Raw genomic sequence first — 27,711 nt, 5'->3', positions numbered from 1 at the left:
GCATGACAGTGTGTCGGAGAACTTCATTATGCTTGTAATTGTTGCGTGGTTTATTATTTTTATGTTACTGGTTTATATCTGGAAATCTGTGCATGTACTTTGAGCCTGTTGTCTGAGAAGAACAAGATTAAATCACTTATTCATTATTTTCCTCTTTTGTTCCTCTTGATTAAAACCGCCTAGTGATTACTTATTTTTTTAATTACTCTTTTACTACCATCCGTTACTAAGATTTCTGTTTCCAACCTGCCCGGCTTCCATATGCTGTTTTTGGCTTTGGTTGTATTACCTTTTATGACATTAGCATTTCCTTGGGTTGTTCCATCTGTTCAGCGCAGCAGGTTGCCAGGCTCCCATCAGGGGTCACTTTAGAAGATGGTGAAATCCCCCCAATCTCTTTCTCCTGTTCTTATTTTTTTTTAATAGATGGACAGTTATCAGGAGGCATGTGTAATGAAACAGGCTAGGAACTGCATCTGCTTCCTCACTTTGCTACTTATGTATGTCTGGTTGATTTGTTAGATGATTTAAACAGCCCCTATCAACAATGGGTTACCTTTCAGGTGCTGGATCATGCCATTGAAACACAGAAAATGATTGACAGGTATGAAACCCTGGCATCAGACTTGCTGACCTGGATTGAGCAGACCATCATCAAACTGAACAGCCGCAAGTTTGCAAATTCTCTCACTGGAGTGCAGCAGCAGCTACAGGCTTTTAACTCATATCGCACAGTGGAAAAGCCTCCAAAGTAAGCGTACTATTTAAAATAAATATCGTAGCACGAGAGCAGGCAGGCTAAAGACTTCAGTACCCAAATACATTTTTGTTTATAGTGTGTGAAGAGGTTTCCCTTTTTTTTTATTAGATAATTTTTTAGGCACAAACAGACGTATCAAGAATACTGGAGCAGTACAAAATAATTACTATATGTGTGGGTCTTGTGGCGTGACAAGTGTCCCTATTCAACAAGTTTCCAATTCTTTATTCTCTTTGACTCAGTCTTTTGTAATTATAAATAATGGTATAATGCCAACTATATATATTGCTTCCTCCTTCGTCTCCAAAGATGAGTCTTAAAGGTTAACTGGCGATTCTAAATTGGCCCTCCATGAGGATGAGAATGGGTGTATGGGCTGATTCCCACCTTATGCTAAGTCCTGAAAAGAATTAAATAGACATGTATTCAAGTATATTCATACACAGGTTAACATGATAAATAGTGATTCACAGTAGAACACATCTCCACAGTCCTGGGCTCATTTCATAACTACTGTCTGTAAGGTTTGCATGTTTTCCCCATGCACAAAAGTGGTATTCTCCCATATTCCAAATATTTCTTTTATGTTGCCGAGCAAATATAAATTGTTTTTGTATGAATGGAAGAACATGTATGTGTGCTGTTTGTTGGCCTTGCACTACAGTACATTAAGCATTGATTCCTACATTGAGCCCAATGCGGATAAGTCCAGCAACCCTACACTTAAATAAAAAGTTTAAGAAGATTGATAGATGGGAATTGGTGGCATGGTGGCACTGCTGATCATGTTGTTGCCTCACATTTACACCAAATATAATTTACTACTGGGTGCCAGCTTTGCCCTTGTTCACAAAAGTGTCGTCCAGGGTCTTCAATTTCCTCTTACACTTATACGTTATGTAGTTAGGTTAATTGCTGACCCAATGGACTGTTGCTCAAGTTGCTAGTCTTTTAGGTAGTTTGCTGTCCTTGGACAGACCACTACATAATGCCACCCTAGGATAGTGTAACTGTGGTAGATTCTCCCTTTTTACAGGCTGGCACTGTAGCTGCTCATTTGATTAATGAACTATCATGTCATACTGTTTCTTCATACTGACTCAGGGCTGATGCTATTTTAGTTCTTGCATTCCCCTGCCGATGCAAGAATTGACACTTTTATATTATTATAGTTTACAGAAATTGTATATTTGTATGCTACCATTACCCCAGGTATTAATATAATTTCATTTTTGATGTAATTGGAGTTAATTTACGCAGTGTCTAGTGGTGAGCTAATTGGCCACACTACCTGCTCGATAAGGCTAGGATTAGATTGGTGTCTAATGCAGAGCTGCTTTTGCTGAATTGCTTTACAAAACAGTTATATTATTAGACAGCACCCGTCCACTGTTTATCAAATATATGCATTATATTTCTCTATATATTTCTATAATTTTTCCCTTGCTTCCACATCTCACCTTTCAAAAAAGGGACGTGACAAAGGGAGGCAGGGGTTTAAAGGTGAGAACAAACAAAAAGATTTTACACACCGTTTTATTTTCACAATCCATATGATCTTTTTCAGATTTCAGGAGAAGGGCAATCTGGAAGTACTGCTTTTTACCATCCAAAGCCGCATGAGAGCCAACAATCAGAAAGTATATACCCCAAGAGAAGGTGCTCTTGTTGCTGATATTAATCGGGTAATGTCATTTATATACTGGTATGCATTATTTCTTTCTTTTTTTTAATGGCAGCTTCCTGCTGGAGATCCCCTGTGGTGGCAGTCCCATAAGACTTACGTTGCCATGAATGACTCCTCTATTTCTTGTTACAGTAAATACAAGTTTTCACCTCCAACACCCTAAATTTTGTGTTTGGAGATGCTGCTTAATGTAGAGTGGGTGTCTTTCAGTAATGAATGATGCCATTCAAACAGTTGAAGATGGGTTGGTCTTGTATGAATAGAACACTGTTTCACTAGAAAGGCACATTGATGGTAAACATTTGCTGGTAATTTGTATGATTTTTGTGTAGTAATTATGTGCATAATCAAAGTTACATGAGTGGCTGGTATAAGATTTATTATTTATTTAAGCTAATATTTCAGAATGGCTTTCCACTTCATTATTAGTGTCAGGGCAAAATACCAGCTATAGTGTGAACCTCTCTGCCTGCTGTCGTTAGGCTTAATATAATGTTGTAATATGGGGTTGAAGCCTAACTAAGACATTAGTATTTTCAAGATGAATCAACGGACGAAAACAATAAATTATCTGACTTCTGTTTAATGAATATCCACTAAAGTTTTGCCCTGTATAGCAGTTTTGTGTTACAGGGACAAGATGAGGAAGGAGTGCAAGAGTGTGGCACTTTCAATTTGGTTGAAAGGATGATATGGTACAAAAATATGAAAAAAGTGGGCTAGGCACAGGAGATACTAGCCCCATCTAACAAGCACTTAACTAATGTGAACAGGGAGTGATTAGATAAGATCGCAGGCAAAAGTTTTGCCAACTTTTACACAAAGCATTAAGGCTACTGTATTAAACTGCTTCAGATGTGTATTTGGATGATTACTTTGACATGGAAAAATTAATTCTTGGTAGCTGCGTGGCATGTACAGTATATTCACCACAATCTGCCTCTAACAAGTGAATGTGTGTGCATCTTCTGTGTGATTATATTTATCTTCGTGTGCATGCTGGTGTTGTTAAATGTTGTACAGCTGTGTACTTTAGTGCACCGATCCTTTATTCAGTGAAATGCAGTAAAAATAAAAGGAACTGAATCTCTACACTGTTAGACATCACTGCTGTAGCTCCTCCTGCCAGAGAGAGAGAGCGAGAGATAAGTTGGAAGCATGCACTGACACAGCACGTTGCCACATCCACCACACCTCAGACTGTTCCAAAAAACAAGACGATCATGGTGGGACATGGAAAGTCAATCATATTTCAAAAGAAAGACCACTTTAGGGGAAGCATCTTTAGCTCTCATATGGTAGCAAGGAATTCATTTTTAACAATTTCCTGGAAATACTAGTACTTCTTGATTTTGACATTGTTTGACACGCTATTTTCTTTTTCTGTTTAGTGAGGCTTTGATGCGCTGGCTGGCAGGAAAGACCTAATTGGTCCTGGGTATCCTGGCCATCTCTGGTTCGTCACATGTTAATGTGAACTGGATTAGACTCGTTCAAAAATGTATATATAGTTTTAGAGTCTGGGAGATCATTATTCTAAGGCTCCTTGTGACTATGTTCCCTGTTAAAGACACTTTGTAGAACAATTACTAATTGATAATATCTTGCAATGTATTTTAAAAATGTTACTCTTTAACCATTTTATTGATAAATGTTCAAAATACATTAAACTGATAAAACATACTTTTGAAAATATGCTTAAATATTTTTTGCATATGTATGCATTATTGTACCCATTGAGTATTTGTGGAGTTGTCTGCTTCGCTTAAACCTCAGCCTATTTTTTTGCCATTCATTACTTAGAGGTAAAGCTATTCTATCACAGTATTGTGAGTTTCTTGCCACTATAGACAGGATGTCATCAAAAATAGAAATGCAGTTTAAAATTCTAAGAGAAAGACATTAAAGAATTTGTCATATGATTTATCTTGCATGACATTGCATAGGCCTGGGAAAGACTGGAAAGAGCAGAACATGAACGAGAACGAGACCTGAGGGATGAACTGATTAGACAGGAGAAACTTGAGCAGCTTGCACGAAAATTTGACCGTAAAGCATCTATGCGCGAAACTTGGCTTGTGGAGAATCAACGACTAGTGGCACAGGTATGAATTTTCATTTAAAATCACTCTTGACTTTAAAGTTGGCTGGCATGGTAGTAAGCGATTTTTCCTCACACCTCCAACCCTCTAGAGCGGTGACTTTACAGCACTTTCCACTGCACTACTGTCCCACCCATGCTTTCAATATATATAATGCATTTATTACTTTTTTATACTGAACTAACTAACCATTTAATTCATTATTAACTTAAAGGATAACTTTGGCTTTGATCTGCCTGCTGTGGAAGCCGCAAAGAAGAAACATAATGCCATCGAGACTGACATTTCTGCCTATAAGGAACGTGTCGAGGCTCTACTGGATGTGGCCAAGGAGTTGGAGAAGGAAAACTACCATGATGTAAAGCGGATTAATGTTAGGAAAAATAACATCCAACGCCTGTGGGACTACTTGCAGGACTTGATCAATGCCCGCCATGCTAGGCTAGAGATGAATCTTACCCTGCAGAAGACCTTTCAAGAAATGCTCCATATGATAAACTGGATGGATGACATGAAGGTAATCAGATTGAGGCAATGTGTGAAAATTCTTTTCTTTCCCTGTAATATGGAGGATAATTGAATTTTCTTTAATATATCACATGAGTACATTGTTGTCATTTACTGTTTACTTGCTTACTTAATGACTAACACAGTATTAAAATAGCTTAGGCAACAAGCAAAAACGTTCTTCCCCTAAACAGTAAATCCAGCAATTTACTTATGTACAACTGGTTTATTGGGTTGTTGGAAATCTCATGGTGGTAAAATAGGATGATATTACAACTGCTTTCAGAAACATTTGTGCTTGTTCAACTGCATTTGATAAAGGAATACTCATATTAGGCTTAAACATTATATCCACCCATTTAGCACTTAAGCACTACTTTGTATTATATTTACTGAAGTTCTCTGGACTGCAAACCATTAGGTATCTGGTGAAATTTCTACCATTAAATGCTCACTGTCACTGCATTCTCTCTCTCTCTCTCCCAAACACACACAGTTACACTCACACAGAACCGATTACCCTGAGATGCATGTTTCTAGGGATGTTGGAGAAAACACACAGACACAGAAAGAAAGAATATGCAAATAACCAAAATGCTGGATGCATTAGGCTGCAGAACTAACCACTACACTCCCCTGCCAACTACAAAAGAGACAAAATGCAAAATAACAATAAAAAAAATTTATATTTTGTACATACTGTAGGCTACAGCAAGCAGGTCCATTTAAAGTCAACTTTTTTAAGCAAAGGTGATTATATAAACTTCAAAGACATTTTGTGGAAGACCTCCTCAGGTTCATGTGAAGTTGTTTAAATTACTGGTGTCATTACAAAGAAACTTTAAACTATGTCATAGCTCTGTACTCTTGAAATGGCAGGGACATTATTTGTTATGGGAAGGAACAATACAAAATCATATAGTCAAAGGGTCAAGGGTCACTTTCAACAGACCTTCTCCTATAGTGAGTCAGTCCAGGTGTCATTTGTAGAAACAGGCAAATATACTGTAGCTCTGTACCTATAAAGAACGTTATGATTGTGTTTACTACAAATACAACTCCGTAAAATTAAAGAGTCATAGTTTTAATCCCAACCCAGCATTTACTGGGTGACACAAAGTGAATCAGTTTGGGTGATCATGCAGTTGTGGAAAAAGGTAGATGATTGTACTGTAGTGTAGTTCTGTGCTGGTACTTTGCTTTTGTGTGGTGTTTTTCATGAGGAGTGCTTGGCAAAATTAGAATATCACAGTCTCAATTTTTTTTTTGTTCTTTATTTCAACTTATACAATTTCTTGTGTTAGGAATTTGTTAGTTTTCACATACCCCTTGGGGTCAGAGCACAGGGTCAGCCATTGTACAGCGTCCCTGGAGCAATTGAAGGTTAAGGGCCTTGCTCAAGGGCCCAGCAGAGTAGGATCTCTTTTGGCAGTGACAGGGATTTGAACTGGCAACCTTCGGGATACCAGCCTCAGCCTCATGTATCCTTAGCCTCAGAGCCACCACTCTCTTGCTTACTGTATGTGTGACCAAAGGGACAAGTTTCGCCTGGTAGTGCTTCAGCTAGAAGCAGGTAAACAGTTATATCTTACGGTGGGTGCATAGCACCTGAAAAATAGGTTATTGTATCACAAAACTTATATTAATCTAGAAAACACCCACACACACCTCACAACAGTCAGAAGTAAACAAAAACATAATCAGTAGAGGAAAAAGCTGCTCTTAGATTAGCTTTCAATGCTTGTTTAACTTTTAATAAACAGTTGACAAGATACTACATCAGCCTTGTCAAACAAAGCTAAATTACTTTTATGGTATATGAGTGTATGTAAATACAAGCTATTGTAAATCATAATGTGAAGTTCTATGGGGCCGGCTTCGCTTCGCTCGCCAACCCCCGGATTTGGTCCTGTGGAAATACAATTTAAATTGCTTTTTTTCCATGGGAATTGTTACATATGCATTATGTTCACTTTTTATTTTAGAACTTCAGTAAAAACAATATTTGGAGTGAACTGTTCTTCAAGATGTTTTTTGAATTTTGATTCCTTGTTTGGTCATATAGCGTGATAATGCAACGTATAACTGGCCGTGAGTAACAATCGTTTCTTTGTCTCTTATAAAAAAAACGACTTTTTCAAATGTTTGTCCTTGTGATTTGTTAATTGCCATTGCACAAGCACAATTCTAACTATTCTAACTATTCCCAATTCTAACTATTCCCGCTATTTTAGCGGGAAACTGTAAATGTTTTAATACGAATGGCATATCAAGATCTCCTTTTTGCCCGAACACCATTTCAGTTCATTCACTAAAAATAAGACTTTCTGATAAAACAATCTATACGAAAGTGGGAATATCCAGAGCCGATGTAGCCGGTGGCATTGTTCTCAAGAAGCTGCAGATTTCTGGCCATTGTGGATTGCACGTCATTGTAAGAAATAAATCTGGCTGACCGATAGTTCTGGATATTGCCATTGCATCATGATATAACTGCTGCAATGCTCTTGGACTACCTTGATATGATGATGGTAATATTACTGCTGTACCTATTTTGAATTTGTCTTAACTATTGATATTTGAATTTTGAACGTGATCAATGAGACCTTGCATATGTTTAGTTCTAAGTTTAGCTTGATTCGATTTAAGAAAGAAGAGACAATTAGCTGCAACTTTTACATATGCATTAATAATCTAATGTTGTGATAGACGTTGAGTTGATAGAAGTGGGTTAAATACATGGAAACGTATCGCTAATAATGACCTGAAATATTGTGTGGGTGTTATTCGTTTTTCTGAATCCATTTGTTTCATATTGTACGACCATCTTGTTTCGCCATCTGGGAAAAGCAATTGAAAGAGAAAAGGGTCTGCATGTGGTGATGTATTTGACATAAATGACGAATCGTGCTTTGCCTTTGGATATACACGAGTATCTACTCTGTCTTTGATATCTTCGTCTTTCAAAATTATTATCGCTGACAATTCGTCATATGTGGGTTTATTATAAAGGCGATTGTGATCATTCAGATTCATATACAATTCCAAGAAAATGTCTTTGTCCATGTTTTGCTGATAAATTTCATGTAAAATGCAATACTTTTGGACGCATGGATTTGTATCCATTATTGGCTGCATAATTTATATTACGTTGGATCGTTTAACTTTCAATTCTATGTTGCATCGCTTCTCCGTGATCATAAATATACACCTGACCAAATTGTGTTTTTTTTATAAATTAAACTTGTTGTAGCTGTAATTGTTGCGGGAACACAGATTCTCATAGCGTATATATTCGATCTCTTTTTACTGCTCCGTTATTTCTCCTAGTAATAATTTCCATTTGTTTGCAGGAATGCGATCTGTACTCTCTGTTGTTTGACACCTTCGAATTGTAGTATTGTCATATTTTTTAACTTGCAAAGCGTGTGTATCGCGCCAAGGTTTGTTTTGAGCCTTTCTAATTCCACTGCTGTCATAATCTGTAACCTGCTCTGCATGTGTATGTTTGGACCTGCCTTTGTCTTTTATTTCTGAGCCCGTTTGGACCTGCAAGGTTTTCAATTCCACTTGTTATTACTTTCCTTGCCTAGGTCACTGTCTTACGGGAACATGCTTCCAACGGATGTCAGTATGACGTGACTTGACCGTGTCGCGGGAAGTGAAAGTGTCTCTGCCTCTCTGAAGTGTCTCTCTGTCTCTCTTCCAGATCACGTCTCGTTGCAAGATTTTTTTTGTAATAGAGATGTTTGCCTAACTGACTAAAGCATATTTCACAGTTGTGTGCTAAATATTGATTATATTTACTGCACAAAACAACAATTGTACTGATCAGTTTAAGAAAAGTACTCATCTCTTGGACATTTACACTTTTATTCATATAAAATACTGAATCACACTGGATTTAATTCAACTTACTGTATTTTGCTCTGACCAACAGAAGAAGACTCTTTAATGTCAGAGTGAAAACACATTTCTGGAAAGTGGTCTAAATTAATTAAAATTAATTAAAATGTATTAAAAATCTAAAACAGAAAATAACTGATTGCATAAGTATTCACCTCTTTGGTAAGACACACCTAAATCATCACAGGGGCAGCCAGATGGTTTTAGAAGTCACATAATTAGTTCAATAGAGACCACCTGTCTCTAGTTGATGGGTTTCAATAGACTGTACTATAAAGGCACCTGTATGTGGAAGGTCTAACTTGAGGTAAGTCTCCATGAAAAGCACAAGTCAGAGAATGGTGACAAAAAAATATCCACGTCACTCACTAGTAGTCCCTTGGAGTTCAATTAAATCAGTCATTCAGAAATGGAAAGAGTATGGCACAGCTGTACACCTACCTAGAGCAGGCTGAGTGATTATGCAAGAAGACCAGTTAGGGATGTCACCAAGAGTCCTTTAGAGAATACTGAAGGAAATATAAAGCTATATTGGATGAGAATAGAGAAACTGTGCAAAAACAACTATTGCCCGGGAGCTTCACCAGTTGTAGCTTTAAAAAAAAATAACCCATGATATCTTGGTTAGCATTTGCCAGAAGGCACATGGGATATTCTGAAGCTAGCTATAAGAAAGTCTATTGGACTGATGAGAATAAAATGTAGCTATTTGGCCAACAGACTAAATGCCATGTTAGGAATAAACCAAAAACAGACATTATCAAGCATACATTATATCCACTGTGGATGCAGCAATCAGGCTTAGGGGATGCTTCTCTGTAGAAGGCCCTGGAAGGCTTGTGAGGGCAAAATAAATACAGTGATCCCTCGCTATATCGCGCTTCAACTTTCGCGACTTCACTCCATTGCGGATTTTAAATGTAAGCATATCTAAATATATATCACGGATTTTTCGCTGGTTCGCGGATTTCTGCGGACAATATGTCTTTTAATTTATGCTACATGCTTCCTCAGTTGCTTTGCCCAGTTGATTTCATACAAGGGACGCTATTGGCAGATGGCTGAGAAGCTACCCAATCAGAGCACGTATTACATATTAAATAAAACTCCTCAAAGATATACGATTTGCTTCCGGTGCAGTGCTTGATTGTTTGCTTTTCTCTGGACATTCTCTGCGCCTGACGGAGGGGGTGTGAGCAGAGGGGCTGCTTGCACAGAGGCTGTTTGCCTAAAGGATACGGACGCTCCTCTAAAAAATGCCGCTTTATCACGGTGCTTCGGCATACTTAAAACCCCAAAAGCACGTATTGATTTTTTGATTGTTTGCTTTTCTCTCGCGCTCTCTCTCTCTCTCTCTCTCAGACCTTCTCTGCTTCTGACACGCATTCTTTAAAGAGGAAGTTATGTTTGCATTCTTTTAATTGTGAGAAAGAACTGTCATCTCTGTCTTGTCATGGAGCACAGTTTAAACTTTTGACTAAAGTTATTCTATTATTTCATGTCTAGAGGGCTGTAATAACGTTAACAGTGTGGGAGAGTTTATAAGGGGTTAAAATATATAAAAATAACCATACAAATATATGGTTTCTACTTCGCGGATTTTCACCTATCGCGGGGGGTTCTGGAACGCAGCCCCCACGATTGAGGAGGGATTACTGTACAGCAAAATAGAGGGAAATCATGGAGGAAAAAATGCTGGAGTCTTCAAGAAACTTGTGCCTTGAGTGAAGATTTGCAGCTGGACTTGAAAAAGGCTGTTCCCCTGCAATCACCATGACACCTGACAGAGCTTCAGCAGTTTTTCAAAGAAGAATGGGAAAAAGCAAAGTATCCAGATGTACAAAGATGAAAAAGACCTATGGAGACACTTTCTCTAAGTCTTTTTCTGTTTGTCAGTGTCAAACAAAAACAAAACAAAAATGTAAATCTACAAGAAGGTGAATACATTTTATAGAAGCTGTAATTATGTACTGACAAAGCATTCTGAAATGGACATCAGTTTAGAAAAGTGCTATAGAGTTTATATATTTTTTTTTTACTGACAAAGAAAATTTCTAGGACTGGGCTAGTGATCCTAGCAACTTTACATGATAATGAGAATGTCCCTACCTTAAGCATATTAGGAAACAGAAATAATCAAAGAAAAATAAAACATGGACCTGTGTTTGCTATAAAAAGAAATCAGGAAAATGTGACAAGATGTACTCCAATACAGGTGCAACACTCACTTTGACCAAAAGGACATAAATGTAATTGTAGACACTGACATCACTCTGTCAAAAATCGATTCATATTTAGTATTAAGAAGACAAGCTGACATTAAGTGACACACAAGCCTCACATTATATTGAATAATATACAAACCCTGGTTGATATTTATTTATTCATTCATTTTTCTCACCTGTTTCTCCAGGGTTGGGTCATGTGGCAGCTGGAGTCTACCCCACCAGCTGTATACTTACGTATATAAATATTTCTTTGAGAAAAAGTAGTCTTGATCATGGTAACCTGCAGAATCTTGAATAAGCATTCATATGCATATTTACTTTGTTTTTCTTTGTGAAACATTATCATTATCATTAGGTAAATGTAGAAATCTTCCTGAAAGCTCCCTTTCAAGAGCACACTTGCTTGTGTTGTTCCATGTGAGTTTTCTGTCACTTCCAGGCTCGCCTCCTTTCACCAGATTTTGGAAAGCACTTATTAGAAGCTGAAGATCTTCTACAGAAACATGCCCTACTGGAGGCAGACATTGCTGTACAAGCTGAGAGAGTGAAATCAGCAAACTCAGCAGCCCTGAAGTTCACAGAAGGAGATGGTATGTAAAAGCAAAGCTGGCTTAGTCAAGTTATTTTGATTAGTGCTATTTGGTACTCATTGTCTGTATGTTTGTTTTTGTTAATCCTTTTCTTTCTCCATTGAATTTAATTGTAATGCACTAACAAAAATATTGTAAGGAACTTTAAATTGAGAAAACATGGCTTGGGAAAACAATTCATTTTTACAAATTACTTTAATCTGAAGACACCCAGTTATTATGAACATATTGGGTAACTATGGTGTTCATAAAAAATACAATACTTCCAAAACAATATGGTCTGGTAAAAAGAATAATACTGTCATCCTTGTATTGAAATGTAGGAAATATATACAAAACTGCTGTCAATTAAAAATTTTTTTATTTGGTAAATATGAACAGTATAGCTTAATATATACATTAAACTTCATTAGAATCCAGTCAGTATCACTATGCAGTATCCAGGGTGGACAGAGGGCATCAGTAACCAACTTTCTGTGGGCATAACTTTTATATGGCATAACACAACTAGTAAATCTGAGTGACATTGCTCAAGTAAGTCTTGAGATAAAACCTAAAATTCCATTGTGTTGCTGGAATATATTAAGGTTGATAGTAAATATTGTGGTTAATGGGTTACACAAAATAAATGTGCATAAAAGACATCATTTGAACGTTCAACTGGACAAAATGTAGTTTGAGCAGTCAGGTCATGTACTGTAGGTGAATTGAAATGCTTTTTTTGATACCCTCAAAATGTTTTTTTCCCTGTATTCAATCAAGCAAAGCATAACAACAGAATAAAGACAAGCCCACTTTCCTCATTTGCTTTTAGTGTTCTCATGCTAAAAATAAAAAATAAAACTTATAACCATCCTAGTTACAACAGCTAATGGAAGAATTTGGTGGAAAAAAACAAGGGCTCTGTGGTAACAAAATATGTTTAAATTGGGCTCCTTTCATGCCTTGGAAAACACAGAAATACTTATGATGTTCTAAATGGCTATATCCTCCAACCCACTATATCCTAACTACAGGGTCACGGGGGTCTGCCAGAGCCAATCCTAGCCAACACAGAGCGCAAGGCAGGAAACAAACCCTGGGCAGGGCCTCACCACCCTGTCGCCCAAATGGCTATATGTTTCAGCTAATATTGCACAACAGTCTAACAGATGTGTAAGTGTGCATCCCCATCTTGATAAAATTAGCCATGTTTCATCCCACAAACATCAATAATACCATCATAGTAAACATAGAGGAAACATCAATATTAATGGCTGCAATAAAGAAAAAATGATCTGTGGATTTGTCCTACATGCCACTTAGTAATCTATTGTATAACACTTTTGTCCTTTTCATTACTCTTGAATGAACTTTTTTCCCTTTCAGGTTATAAGCCATGTGACCCTCAAGTAATCAAGGACAGAGTCCAGCATCTAGATTTATGCTACCAGGAACTATGTGCTTTGGCAGCCCAGCGTAAAGCCCGCCTAGAACAATCTAGAAGACTGTGGAATTTCTTTGTTGAAATGACAGAAATTGAAAGCTGGATTAGGGAAAAAGAGAACATCTTCTCTTCATTAGACTATGGAAAAGATCTGACCAGCGTGATGATTCTACAGAGTAAGCACAGTGCATTTGAACATGAGCTGGGTGGCCGCCGTGCACACTTACAGCAAAAATTAAAAGAAGGAGAGAAGATGATCAAGGAAAAACATTTTGGGTCACCTAAGATCCAACAAAGAAATGAAGACATTTTGTTCCAGTGGGACCAGTTGGAGGAGTTGGCAGCATTTCGTAAGCGAAACCTACAGGATACACAGAGCTTCTTTCAGTTTCATGGAGATGCAGATGACATGAAGGCCTGGCTTCAGGATGCCTTCCGCATTATGTCCAGTGATGACATAGGCCATGATGAATATTCTACTCAACAGCTGCTAAAAAAGCACAAAGATCTTCAAGATGAAGCAACAAAGTACCGGTCAACTATTGACACCTTGAACAAGCAAGCAAATAGCCTTCCAGATGACCTAAAAAACACACCCGATGTCCAGAGGAGATTGAAAGAGGTTAAAGAGATGTACGTAGACTTAATGTCCTTGGCAGATCGACGCCGACAGATGCTTGAGGACACCTTGGCCCTTTATACTATATTCAGCGAAACAGAAGCTTGTGAGCTATGGATGAACCAGAAAGAGACATGGCTGGTGGATCTAGAAACTCCTGAAAAACTGGAAGATCTGGAAATTGTACAAAACAGGTAGATAAATTTCAATTTATTGTTTCTTAAGTTGTTGCAAAGAATGCAGTTTAATAAAAGTAAAGGATAACAGTTCAGAACAGGTCTACAAGGTGTAGCCAGATTGTCTAGCAGTGACCAGCAGATTCCTATTACTGCCTTATCAAGAGAAAGTTGACAGTTGTCTTCTTGTCTGGACAAATATCAAGTTTTGACCACAGATTGGCTCATTTGTGCAGGATCAATTGTAATCACTAACCTTCCCACTAGACTTGCCCTGTCTTTTGCACAATTTGATAGCTAACACAGTTGTTTCACTTGACCAGAGAGTAATGATTTTGTCACAGCATTCTCTGTGGTAAAAGTACGATGTCAAAGCTTTCTGGTTATATTCACAAATAAGCAAACACTATGAACAACCAAAAGGACGCTGACTTTACCTTTGTCTTTAGCATCAATGGTCAGTAAGGGGGTTCTGACAGTTTTGTCTCACTTCTGGTGAATATCAGCAGCAGCTTGCACCAACAGGGCCACACCTCTTTTCACTTATGAATACTGTTACATATTCCATGACACATAAGACAAAGAAAAGTAGGCAGACTTATTTGGAAATTATTGCCCTTTATCCTATATTTGTGTGCTCAAGTCATATCTGCTTCAGACTTTATTATTCTACACCTTATTTACAAGCATAGACAAGCTAGGCAGCACTTTCATTTATAAATTCATCATGTTGCTCTTTCTGCTTTACCAGTTACTCTGTTTTTCCCACTCCCTGGCTAACATTATTAAGGAGGCTTTCTTCAGTCTCTCCAATTATGACAATTTTTCTTAAAATAGCCACTAAAAATGAGGTTTAGCCACTTTTCCCTAAAATAGCCATTAAAATATGTTTGGATGCAAAATTATTTAATAGAAAGGCTGTCCTAATCATCAAAATTCTTTTTTTCTGAAAATGACCAAGAGTAAAATGAAGTCGAAACAAGTATGAAGTGTTTTAATGGACAGTTGACAGAAACATAATGAAACTGCTATCTGGCACTGCCCAGATAGAGGGCACCAACTTAATTTCGAAATAACCTTAAATGCCACCCACCCTAAAATGACATGCATATAAGGTTGACTAATGACACTGGCCCACTACATGTGAGTGTGAATGTACTACAGTAGTTAGTGTAACCAGAATTGTGTTATTCCCTTCAAGATTGGTGCACATTAGTATCAGTGCAGGCTTCAGTTTTTTATGACCAAGTATTGAAATATACAGTTTTGAAAAGTAAACAAATTAAGTAGTATAGGCTGTAGGTTGTAGTTTAGCAAATTAATCAATCAAAACAAACAAAATAAATGTAGAAGTTTCAGTATAGTCCAAGAAGCATTTTTTTCTGATGTTCTTAAGGCGATGTCTGCAACAACTGATGAAGCAAAACTGAGACTAACTGGCATTAGCGACTTTGATGTAATAATTTTGCAATTATTTTTTTAGGTTGGAAATTCTGGGTCAAGAAATGAACAATGTAGAAGGAAGAGTGGAGCAAGTAAACAGTGCTGTGAAACAGTTGGAAGACAGCAGGCACCCTAGTGTAAAAGAAGTGAAAGACTGTCAGAGTCGCCTTAACAAGAGGTAAGGGGGACATCAGTGCATGCTGTTTTCAGTTTTAATTGTTGCTCTGATTGCTTTGTTTGAAACTTTCCTATATTAATGTACTAGTAGGCAATGTGGCATAGTGGTAAAGGACTCAACTTGAAAATAGTTCAGTCTTCACCTCTGACTTACTGGTAATATTGACAATGTCACTTAACTTGGCTGGGCACAGACAACTGTAGTGTATCCTCTTCTTGTAAGTCACTTTGGGCAAAGGGGTCAGCCTAAAGCAAAATAAAAGTAATTATTTATAAGTCATCTTTCTAAGGATATCTGGTGTTAATAAACCTGGCCTTGCATTTCCATATATGCAGTGACTAGTAAAATGAACAAATGAAACAAATTTAAATAAAATTAGAATATTTCTGCTCTGGAATCTGCTCTGTTGGGTTGCTGGCTAAATGCCACCCATCAACTGCAAACCACTGGCCTTCAGATTACAAAGACCCTCTCATCTCAGTGAGTCACAAGTCAGAAACTCCTCTCCCTCTGTGGATGGGGTAGGTTCTGTGCTGCACTGGCGATCTCCCATTTGTGTGTGATGTCAGACTAGCTCTTTCCCAGTCCTACCCTCTGCACACCTGGACTGTTACAGTGACATACTGTGTAGTTCAGCAGAAAGCTCTTTGATCCTTTTTGCTACATGACAGTTTGAACCACTATGCCATTGAATTTTTATCGCTAAATTGTTCAGTGTCAGACTATCCATTTTCTGAACTTGCTTATTAGACATGGTGTCTAATACAGAATCGGTGAGATGCACACCCTATTCAAAAAGCATAGAGAACAAATCAGGAACCAGTCTTGCTTAAGACTTGGCACATTCACATTAGAATGGCACCTCTTATACATATATACTTACACACACACACACACACACACACACACACACACACACACTCACACACACGTCCCAAATAAGGGCGAAACACGTATTGCATACTGTTTGCATTATTTGACAGTAAACTATGTAACATTTGTAAATAAGGCATTATATAGGCGCCCGACCCGGCACAGATTCACACTGAGGCACATGGGCAAATAACAAGGCTTTTTATTTTTCTCTTCAGCCATGGGGCACGTCTTCCTCGTGTTCCACAGGCCCAACACATTCAAAAAAAGCACTCACAGTAACCAAAAACCCTTTTTCAGGCACCACCACTCCTCCCAGGCAACCTCGTCCTCTTCCTCCTGATTCTGGCCATTAAGTAGTGGCTACAGGCTCTTTTTGCAGCCCTCCCGGAAGTGCACCAGGTGGTAATTGGCCTAATTAGGCTGCACTTCCGGGTGTGGCTGCATTCCAGCCCACAGAGGCTTGTTAAGCCATGCAGCTCCTCCAGGTGGTGGCCAAGGAACCCAACAGGTCAGACTCCTGAAGTCCCACACCTGTGGCCCTGATGTAACCCAGGAGGGCTGCCAACACGTGTTCCGGGGGACGTACAGTGCATTTCCATGGCTGCTTCCCCGGATCCAGTGTTGAAGGGGCATCCCGGCTGGGCATGGGACCCGGCCTCCTATCACACATTCTGTGATCTGCTTTTCGCAACTGAAGAGGGCACTGTGGCAGATGTTTGCCAACTGGCAGACTAACCACATGCATTACCTGGTAGATAACCACCCATATAATCAAATTGGGACTCAGACTACGAATGCTATGAATATATATATATATATATATACAGTATATATAATATATACAGTATATATACGCACACACTATATATGTAAAATGCTCACAGATTCTGCCATATGCTGTACTATATACTGTACAGAGATACATATTTGTAGAAATGCTAATGTTTCCGCTGGCTTTAGGGAAGAATATAAATGAAAAAAAAAAGTACAGTTTTATAATTAAGAATTTTTTATCGAATCAGTGCATTTCTTTGAAAGCTCTACTTGCTTGTTGATTTGGACATTAAATACACAAAATGTTAGTTCCCAATCTGCAGCAAACTAAACTTTGTTTTTTTTTCAGAAAAGCATCAATTCCTTATTTCCACTGCATTAGGAGTGAGTTCTATCTATACACATTTCAAGGCAAAATTAAGAAATGTGTGATGAAAATCTTGTATATTATCTTTTTTGTGTTAGGCTATTTACTGTATGGCAAGAAACATTTTACTTTTCTAAACTAATTAAATTTTGATCCTAGATAAGTATTTCAATCAACAAACTGAAACCATGATGTTTCATGTTCTGTGTTCATTTCTTTTTTGCAGTTAATTGCAGGAGAAACTAGAGATATTTAAAAGATGATATTTCTATACACTATAACTCGTTTTATACAGTATTCCCATCTGCAGTCATCAAGTTCTAACAAACAAATTTGAAAAACAGATTATGCTTAACTAACAATTTACTTAAAGAAATGTTCGATGATTTCAGATATCTTCTGAATCTTTAATGCTCACTGAATTATTGTTTGCACAAACATAGATAGTTACACAGATAGTCCATTTTGTTTATTAATATATCATGAGATGGATCTATTATTGAGGGCAGTGACCTAACTAGCTGAGATAAATATGATGTTCTGTAACCCAGATGAAGATATACAGTAATTAGTGACTTTTAAATAAACAAATATCTCTCTTATTTGGGGTAGTACTGTCTGTGCATTTTACCAGACTCAAACATGTTTGCTTTTAAGTCCCTCCCACAACATTTACTGGCATTGAGGAGTGAAGTAAGCAGAGGCCATCTCTACCTGGCACATCTGCATTTGTTTTCTGCCCCTTCAGAAGACAGTCTGGAAATTTCTACCAAATTAGTTTCAGTATTGATGGTATATTAAACATTACATTAGGAGGGTTGGGGGAGCTAAGGAGATCTTTGCTACTGCAGGACTATACTTTAATTCATACTGTGATGGAAAGGAAACTAAAATGCATTTTTCACCATGCTGGATCTACAATGATTAACACTGCACTATTGCACATGTAAAATAAACCAAAAGTTATTGAGTAATTCTAACAGAAACACATATTTTGATGTATGATAAAAAATAAATGTCTACATCTTTGCCAGTTCTGCAGCAAAGAAGACTGTCTTCAGAAAGTATTCACTCCCTTGAATTTTTCACATTTTGTTTCTGTTACCTCCAAATTGTAATACAATTATATAATGTTTTCTTCCTTCATTAACACAATAAATGTAATATGTTCACAAATCAAAAAATATTTTTTCATTCAAGAACATTCCTTTCTCCAGATTGAAATGCTTACACCTCTCATCTGAAGCGTACTCACCGAGTCAGAACTTTGTACGTAGTCCTTAGCAGTAATTACAGCTATGAGTCTTTCTTTGTAAGTGTAACGATACAAACGCACACACGTGTGTGGAGGGCTGAGACAAGTCAGCCAGATGTTGCACACATGGATGTCCCATGTGAACATTTTGGGGAGTTTTTCTATTATGGCTTAATAACATGAGAGAGCTTTTATGTAACCCCTTAGGACTCGGGTTTGAATCTAATCAACAGCATTTGGCCAGCAAAACCACAGAGCAGAACCCTGAGTGGAGACAAAAAGGAAATTCATATTAAGAGTTCAATCATTAGTGGATTTTTAAGAGGGGTTAAAATTAAAAGCTCGATGCTCTGTTTGAGGACTTTCAGCTAGAAATCTGCAAACTTTACTAAGACCACTTTTAATGTACAATTATGTATTTAACCAAGTAGCATATACTGGATAACCTGACATCAAAAATTACAAACCACTGTGTGAGGTGCAAAAGACAGTAATGTTTTAAACACACACAGCAACCAAAGTCATAAGCCTATATGCTGTTTAGTACCACATGCTGCTTAACATGAAGTGAACAAATAAAATATTACTTTGTGATCTAATGTTGAGCAGCTTATGGTACTGGTCTCTTAAATAGCATTTATCATAAACATAGACATGATTTATTAAGCTGAACATTTGCTGAAGCATTCCCATATTTATATTTTTGCCAAAGTAGACACAATGCTGCAACTTGGCCCATGGTGTTTTTAAACAAGTGCAATTGAAAATGCTATTCTTCTAATTCAGTTGACAGTAAATTTCAGAACATCAATCCATTATATATTATGGGCACATTTAGACCACTGAAACTATTTTGGTTTCAAGAGTTTCACTTTCAGAGCTATGCATTTCATTCAATAGACGAGCATTCAAAAAGTCAATGCTAAACAACATCAAATTGTGTTTTTCCCAGTTTCATGAATCATGATCTATTTCTATAGCACATTAACAAAAAGTATGGCAAGTTATTAAAATTCCTACTTATTTTGCTCCACATGCGCTGTGAACTTTATTTTGAAAGTGATAACTTTCTGTTATTTAGTAAGCATGTTCAAGAATTAAAAACTAATATAACTCTATTTGATATTAGGTGGGAAGCCTTCAAAAAACTGGTGGAGAAGAAGAGGAAAGATGTGGACTCAGCCCTTAGCCTACACAACTATGGCTTAGAGTGTGATGAGACCGAAACATGGATTTTAGAAAAGACTCGGGTGGTTGAGTCAACCCAGGAGCTAGGGAAAGATTTGACAGCGGTAATTACTATTCAGAGGAAGCTCTATGGTATTCAGCGAGACCTGGCAGCCATTGAGTCTAAATTAAAGTTCTTAGAAGGAGAGGCTAATCGCTTGGCAAAGGAACACCCAGAAAATGCAGATGACATCTTGTCAAGGCAGCAAAATCTCAAAATTGTGTGGGATGATCTCAAACGGACTATGAAAGATCGCGAAGATTCACTTGGGGAAGTCAGCAAGCTACAGAATTTCTTGCAAGATCTGGATGATTTTCAGTCATGGCTTTTCAAAACACAAAAGGCAATTGCCTCAGATGAAATGCCAAACTCTCTACCTGAAGCGGAGCAGCTCCTCAACCTACACCATAACTTGAAAAAGGATATTGATCACCATGAAGAAGACTTCCATAAAGTGAAAGACACAGGAGTAGCAGTAACTCAGGAAGAAACTGACCCCCAGTACCAACAGCTGGAACAACGTCTCAAGGGCCTGGACACTGGCTGGGATGAGCTGCACAAAATGTGGGACAGTAGAAACAACTTTCTCTCCCAGTGCCATGGATTCCAGCAGTTCCTGAGAGATGCCAAGCAAGCTGAATCTATTCTCAACAGACAGGTAAGACCAGCAATACTGCCCCCATCGAATATATGGCGTGTTTATGTTAACATATATGCTCAAAGACCAAAGGAGTGGTAATTCAAGGTAAATACAGGGCGGTCCAGATCTAATTATGCAATTATGAAAAGGCGAACACACCGCACCTGCTGTTCGACTGACATCCACCTCCCCGCCATTTTGGAATGCAGGGCAGGTGCTGCCATCTATCGGCAACAAAAAGATGTTTTTGTGAATTCTCTATGTAATAAGCTTAATAAGTTATAGCATAATGAAAATTGCATAATTAGATCTGGACCACCCTATATAATATTTATAGTTCATCAAATGGCTTTTAAGCAGTTTTGATCACTCTATTAAATGACTGAGTGTGAAATGCTTGAAAACTAACCTTTACTTCTGGTACTGAAATTAATGAAATTCTAGTAACTTACAATTTTAAAAATTAGGTTTTTCGGTACTTTTTTAGTACTGGTATACCATGCAACTGCACATCGAACAGAGAAGCCTCTCTTCTCCATTTTTCATTCCATCACACTCATTTTTCTTCACTCCTTGTAGTCACATTATATGCACTATACTTCCAGTAGAGCACTCATTGGTTGTTAACTCTCACACACAAAAAAAGACGTCTCCTACAACTTAAGACACAAGCACAGCTGTTTGATTATGTTGTTCCCTGTCGCAGACTGCTATGACTGAGTTGGTGGGGATGTCAGGCTACATGGCAGTAGTAACAAGAATGTTCCCAAAGAATATGTACATGTAGACCACAACTGAAAAGTTGCGTGTATGCCATGGGTTTAAGTTGCAATCCATGTGTGAAATGTCAGGCTGGCTCTCTCTTAATCCCCTGCTTCTGTATGCGCCTGAATTATTAGAATATGTCTGTATGTGCTTTGCACATTTAGAATTTTAAATTTTGCCCATTCTTCAATGCAGATTTTCTCCAACTCTGCCAAATTTGATGGAGAGCATCAGTGGATGACACTTTGTAGGAAATATCTCAGTTTTGGCTTTAGCTGACCATCCCAAAATGTTAATTTTGTTTTTCTAGTAATTTCTTAGTAGTTTTAATTACAAAGTACATGCTTTTGATCTCTGTCCTGCTGTAAAATTGGTCTTTGCCCTAAATGAATGACTGAACTACTATAGAAAAATAGTTCAACAGGAGCTGAAAAAGAATTTGTTTTTGGTATGCTTAATTTTGACTTTGCAACACTGCAGTGAAGGCACTGTAGCTCTCCACTTGCCCTAGCTTTCAAAATCTTCATTAGTTCCTCTTACCATCACAGTTCAGCTCTTCTGGACTTTCCTCCACATTGCCCAGCATTTTATAAATTAATCTGCAGAGTCAAATGATGTATTAAGTGAGTAGGAGATACATTTAAGTGACAGTAGACAAAACAAAAACTTAGCAGCAGATTTAGAAGAGCTGAAGTTTTCATTATGAAAGGTTGTTATGTTGTGTGGCCAATTTAAAGGTTTCTTCTTTGTCCCTAGGAGTACACTCTTGCCCACACAGATCTTCCCAGCACCCTGGAAGGAGCAGAAGCTGCCATACGAAAGCATGAAGACTTCATGAACACTATGGATGCAAATGAGGATAAAATTGCAACCACAATTGACAATGGCCAGAAGCTGATAGATGACAAAAACATTTATTCTGACAGGGTGAAGGCAAAGATTAACTCTATTGAAGATAGGTAAGATGTCATTCTAAGTGACAAGTTTACTGTAAAATGTACTTTTCAAAATAAGGTAACCAGCATATCTTCATTTTTTACTTATTGCCTTTTTTTAAAAAGTGTTTTACATTTTGCATTTATTCAATTATTATTTAGGACTATGGGGGCAACCAGATAACCTGGGTACACCCAGAAAATGACAGTTAAACTGGCAATGATGGTTTATTCATTTCTTAATACTGCAAGAATACTGTTGGTAATGATTTTGTGTATCCTTTTAATGTCATTAATAGTGCCATCTAAGTCTCTTTTCAGTTCCTTATTTATTTGTAAACATTTGTTCATTGAGTTACATTATAACTGGAAGCAGCAAGAGCAGTGTAATATTGCTACGTCTTATGCTTTTTTCTCAGAATCACTCAGTTAAAAACACCTCTATGGTCATAACTAAATTACACAGTTGACATCAAATCTAATGAAGTGAAACCATCTTTTTAGTCCAAAAGGCCACCATAAAAATATTCCAGACGTCAACAAAAATCAGAAAAAAGACACTACTCGTTTAGATTTTCTTTTTCAAGAGCTATGCAGGATTGTTTTTCACCACAAGCTTTCATGCAATAACTGAGGATATGGCTGCAATAAGGAGAGCACGTCAGGTAAGAAACCAAGAAAACAACTACATGAAGAGATCCTCATATTTCCAGATATAGACAATATGTAGAAAACCACTCACCCCAAAAAATGCATCCACCTCTGCCTCTTAACAAGGTCCTTCTCCCCCCAGTTGCTCAGTTTGGCTGGGTGGCTCTAAGAAGAGTCGTAGCTGTTCCAAACCTGTTCCATTTAAGAATTATGGAATCCACTGTGCTCTTGGAAATTATGCTGCAGAAATTATTGTAGCCATCCCCAGATTGTGTCTCAACACAATCTTGTCTCTAAGCACTGCAAACACTTCCTTACACCTCCTGACACGAGTTATGTACAGCCATAGGACCTTCAATAGACAGGTGTGTGCCTTTCCAAATAAGTCCAGTCAGTTTAATTAACCACAGGTGGACGCCAAACAAGAAATCTCAATGATGATCAGTTCAGTAGGATGCACCCCAGCCACATTTCAAGTGTCATTGTAAAGGTTCGGAATACTTGTGCCTTTGTAATATTAATACAATTGCAAAAAAATCTAAAATCGTGTTTTCATTTTTCATCATTTTGGGGTACTGAGTGTTATTTGATAAGGGAAAAATGAATCTAAACAATTTTAGCATAAGGCTGTAACATACAATGTGAAAAATGTAAAGGATTCTGGATAGTTACTGAAGGTGCAGTTTATTGATTTCTGTCAATAAGCTTTTTTCCCCAGGCACAAAGGATCTGCCCCTTAGGTTTGGCCCTTGACTTTGTCTTCTTCTTTCGGCTGCTTCCGTTAGGGGTTGCCACAGTAAATCATCTTCTTCCATATCTTTCTATCCTCTACATCTTGTTCTGTTACACCCATCAGCTGCACGTCCTCTCTCACCACATCCATAAACCTTCTCTTAGGCCTTCCTCTTTTTCTCTTCCCTGGTAGCTCTATCCTTAGCATCCTCCCAATATACCCAGCATCTCTCCTCTGCACATGTCCAAACCAACGTAATCTCGCCTCTCTGACTTTGTCTCCAAACCGTCCAACTTGAGCTGACCCTCTAATGCAGGCATGTCAAACTCACTACCATTGGTGGGCCGCTTCGACTGCCATACGTGCGTCAGCGGCCGCACTGTAACAAATACTATTATACTATTATACAAAGTTACTGTAGCTTTCTTTCCAATACTGAAAACTTTTAAAAATGTAACACATAATGTTTAAAGTTTAAAGAAAAGCAATTTATTTCCATACAATCTCCGTACAACAGCGTACAATTAGAGTCTTAGCCTCTTAGCTAAGTCCTTATATTATTATATTATATTCATTATATTATATTCATTGCTTATATAGGAGTCTTACAGTGTGAGATTTATTTCTTTTGTCTCGACACTTGGCATCTCTTGTTAGTAACCAGTTTGTCAATATCAGGATTGAAATCATGTGCAGCTGCAACTTTTATGAGGGATGAAAGGTGCTCGACAGCAAGTCTTGAGCAATGTGGGGTTCTGGTAGCTTTCATTAACGAAAACAATTGCTCACAAAGGTAAGTGCTTCCACACATAGACAGTACTCTCGATGCCAACTTATGGATCTGCACATACGAGGGTGGCAGGTAAGCATACAAGCCTGGCATGCCAACTTAGTTGTATTTTGCCATCAGAATAGAATCTGACTGCAGTTCAATCAATTCCATTTGGATATACTCAGGCGCATTCTCAACGTAAGAGTATGGTGACGTAAACAGCACAAAGTCCTCTTCGTGTGAACTGAAATCACGAAAACACTCACTGAATTTATTGCTCAGTAATACATGTTGGAAAACAAATCCTCCAAAAATCAAATTTTACTTTACTAAGTTTACTTCAAAGTTAATATTGTAAAATAAGCCGATATGCAAAAAGCCCACTGACCTACACTAATTATACAAACTCAAAATCACAAAAATCTGTTAATAAACAACTCCCCAACTTCTCGCGTCCACATCAGATCTTCAGCTGTAGTCTGCACTAACTGTCCGTTGCAATACTAGCACAAAATTACATAAAACTATAGCAAAAAAAACGTGAAAATATGCGAGCTATTACTACTTGTGATGGTCAGTTCTGCCCAGTGGCCAGTCTCAGCAGCCCAGCCAGTAGTGTAGCCCAGTGGTCCGCAACCTTTTTGACACCAAGGACCGCTTTACTGGAAGCAAATTTTTCCAGGGACGGATGGGTTGTTGGAGGTTGGAGTTTGTGGGGTGATTATGGGAGGGTTCGTAGGGCAGTTTTATACACAATTTACATTACATTTCTATTATTATTGTTATAATATAGTAATAGAAATTATACCGCTTACCATAATGCAGAATCAGTGAGAGCCTTGAGCTTGTTTGCCTGTAACCAGACGATCCCATCTGGGGAGGATGGAAGACAGTGACACGCAAAGTCTACTCCATAATCTCGTTTTGGTTGCTGTCACTGCAGAAAACGTGCATCACAAAGATAGGATGTTGGAAATGGAAGCAGCTTCAATAGTTTCTTTCGCGTTAGTTTAATCTTCTCCTATCTACAAGTTATGCTGACTAGAATTTTTCTCAGCATTTCCTTGCAAAGCAATACACTTTCTGGGTGCGAATGATGCCCAAATCCAATGGCTGAAGCACTGCCGTGCAATTGGGTGGGAGGAATTCAACGCGAACATTATCTGAATGTGGAAGCATGCTGTGGTCAGCACATTTATCCTTTTCTTCTTCTTCATATTGTGAGGTTTCTGAACTCTTTTGGGATCTGGGATCCACCCTACCCAACGGGAACGACACGCTGAAGTGTGTCCCGAAGCGCTATTGCCACGTGTGAGATTGTTTGTACGGGTCCCAAGAGAGTTTAAAAACCTCATATTTTCTTGAAAGAGTGCCGCATTATTTGGAATGTTTCTTGAACAAGCATCACTGCAATCACATAAAAACGGCTTTTTCGTCATCTTCAAATGCAGCAGTTCGCATACGTTTGCAACCCGGGATTTTTCTTTTTTTGCATATAGCAAGTATGCCGTTTCTATAGAAGGGTGACAATGAGTTAAATTCCAATGGATGTTTTTCAAATGTTGACAAGCAATAAGGGAAAGGTATCACTTAAAACCACACAAAATAAAAACAGTAAAAAACAGTACGAGGAATTTTTGAAGAAAGAACATTTTTTTTACAATGTTTCTGTTTGGGGATTGTTGTGCAAATGTCCACAACTGAGCTGTGACCACAGAACTAACTGCTCTGTGGATTATTCATTCAAGCATTTCACGGTCACTTCGTTGTAATGAAAGTATCTGCTGCTGAATGTACTTCGTAGTAACGAGATTTATGTGGACTCGTGTCATATGGGGAAACTGTCAGAAACATAAAAATACTTTGTTGTAATACTCTCTCACCGCGGTCTCTCCTCTCTCTGCCCGCTGCAAAGCCCCGCCCGCCTAGCGTTCTGAAAAGTGTCCTCAGTGAAGGGGGCAGCCTTTTTGCTGTAGCCCTTCACTGAGTGAGTCTCCGTTGCTGGCAGTTCTCTGGCAGTTCTCTTGCAGCTCGGTAGTGGGCCAAGACCGCAGCCTAGCACTTCAGTTGCGACTTCGCGGCTGCAACTATACTAGCAGATGACGTTTCCGGTACCGCAATGCCATGGGAAAACGTGCTTTTGTCAGAAGGGAGAAGTAAGAAAAGTCAATAAGTAACGCCGAAGATGCAGAATGATTCAATCACAAATGATAGTAATCATTTTGTACAAGTTTAATGCTAACTAGGATCTGTCATGCGGGCCGCACAGATTTCTATTGCGGGCCACATGTTTGACATGCCTGCTCTAATGTACTCATTTCTAATCCTATCCATCCTTGTCACACCCAATACAAATCTTAGCATCTTTAACTCTGCCACCTCCAGCTCTGTCTCCTGCTTTATGGTCAGTGCCACCGTCTCCAACCCATATAACATAGCTGGCCTCACTACCATCCTGTAGACCTTCCCTTTCACTTTTGCTGATACCCGTCTGTCACAAATCACTCCTGACACTCTTCTCCACCCATTCCACCCTGCCGGCACTCTCTTTCTCACCTCTCTTCCACAATCCTCATTACTCTGTACTGTTGATCCCAAGTATTTACACTCATCCACCTATACCAACTCTACTCCTTTTATCCTTACCATTTCACTGACCTCCCTCTCATTTGCACACATGTATTCTGTCTTGTTCCTACTGACCTTCATTCCTCTCCTCTCCAGAGCATATCTCCACCTCTCCAGGGTCTCCTCGACCTGCTACCTACTATTGCTACAGATCACAATGTCATCAGCAAACATCACAGTCCACAGGGACTCCTGTCTAATCTCGTCTGTCAACCTGTCCATCACCATTGCAAATAAGAAAGGGCTCAGAGCTGATCCCTGATGTAATCCCACCTCCACCTTGAATGCATCTATCACTCCTACCGCAGACCTCACCACCTCCCTTGTACATATACTGTACAACTCTTACATACTTTTCTGCCACTCCCAACTTCCTCATAAAATACCACATCTCCTCTCGAGGCACTCTGTCATATGCTTTCTCCAGGTCCACAATGACGCAATGCAACTCCTGGCCTTCTCTAT

General features: G+C 38.3%; 1 protein-coding gene across 1 annotated transcript in view; it reads left to right on the top strand.

Annotated features, from left to right (window-relative positions):
* Positions 1-27,711, top strand: part of sptb (spectrin, beta, erythrocytic) — a 180,115-nt gene that overhangs the window by 76,294 nt on the left and 76,110 nt on the right. Inside the window, exons 9-17 of the mRNA XM_039741459.1 lie at positions 564-751; positions 2,328-2,445; positions 4,394-4,552; positions 4,764-5,066; positions 11,630-11,780; positions 13,149-14,019; positions 15,485-15,622; positions 20,024-20,780; positions 22,284-22,486. Of these exons, the coding sequence (XP_039597393.1) occupies positions 564-751; positions 2,328-2,445; positions 4,394-4,552; positions 4,764-5,066; positions 11,630-11,780; positions 13,149-14,019; positions 15,485-15,622; positions 20,024-20,780; positions 22,284-22,486 (2,888 nt within the window). The remainder of the gene's footprint in view (positions 1-563; positions 752-2,327; positions 2,446-4,393; positions 4,553-4,763; positions 5,067-11,629; positions 11,781-13,148; positions 14,020-15,484; positions 15,623-20,023; positions 20,781-22,283; positions 22,487-27,711) is intronic.

The sequence above is a fragment of the Polypterus senegalus genome, chromosome 18, assembly GCF_016835505.1.
Source record: "Polypterus senegalus isolate Bchr_013 chromosome 18, ASM1683550v1, whole genome shotgun sequence".
Classification (NCBI taxonomy): domain Eukaryota; kingdom Metazoa; phylum Chordata; class Cladistia; order Polypteriformes; family Polypteridae; genus Polypterus; species Polypterus senegalus.
This window is presented reverse-complemented; position numbering and strand designations above follow the sequence as displayed.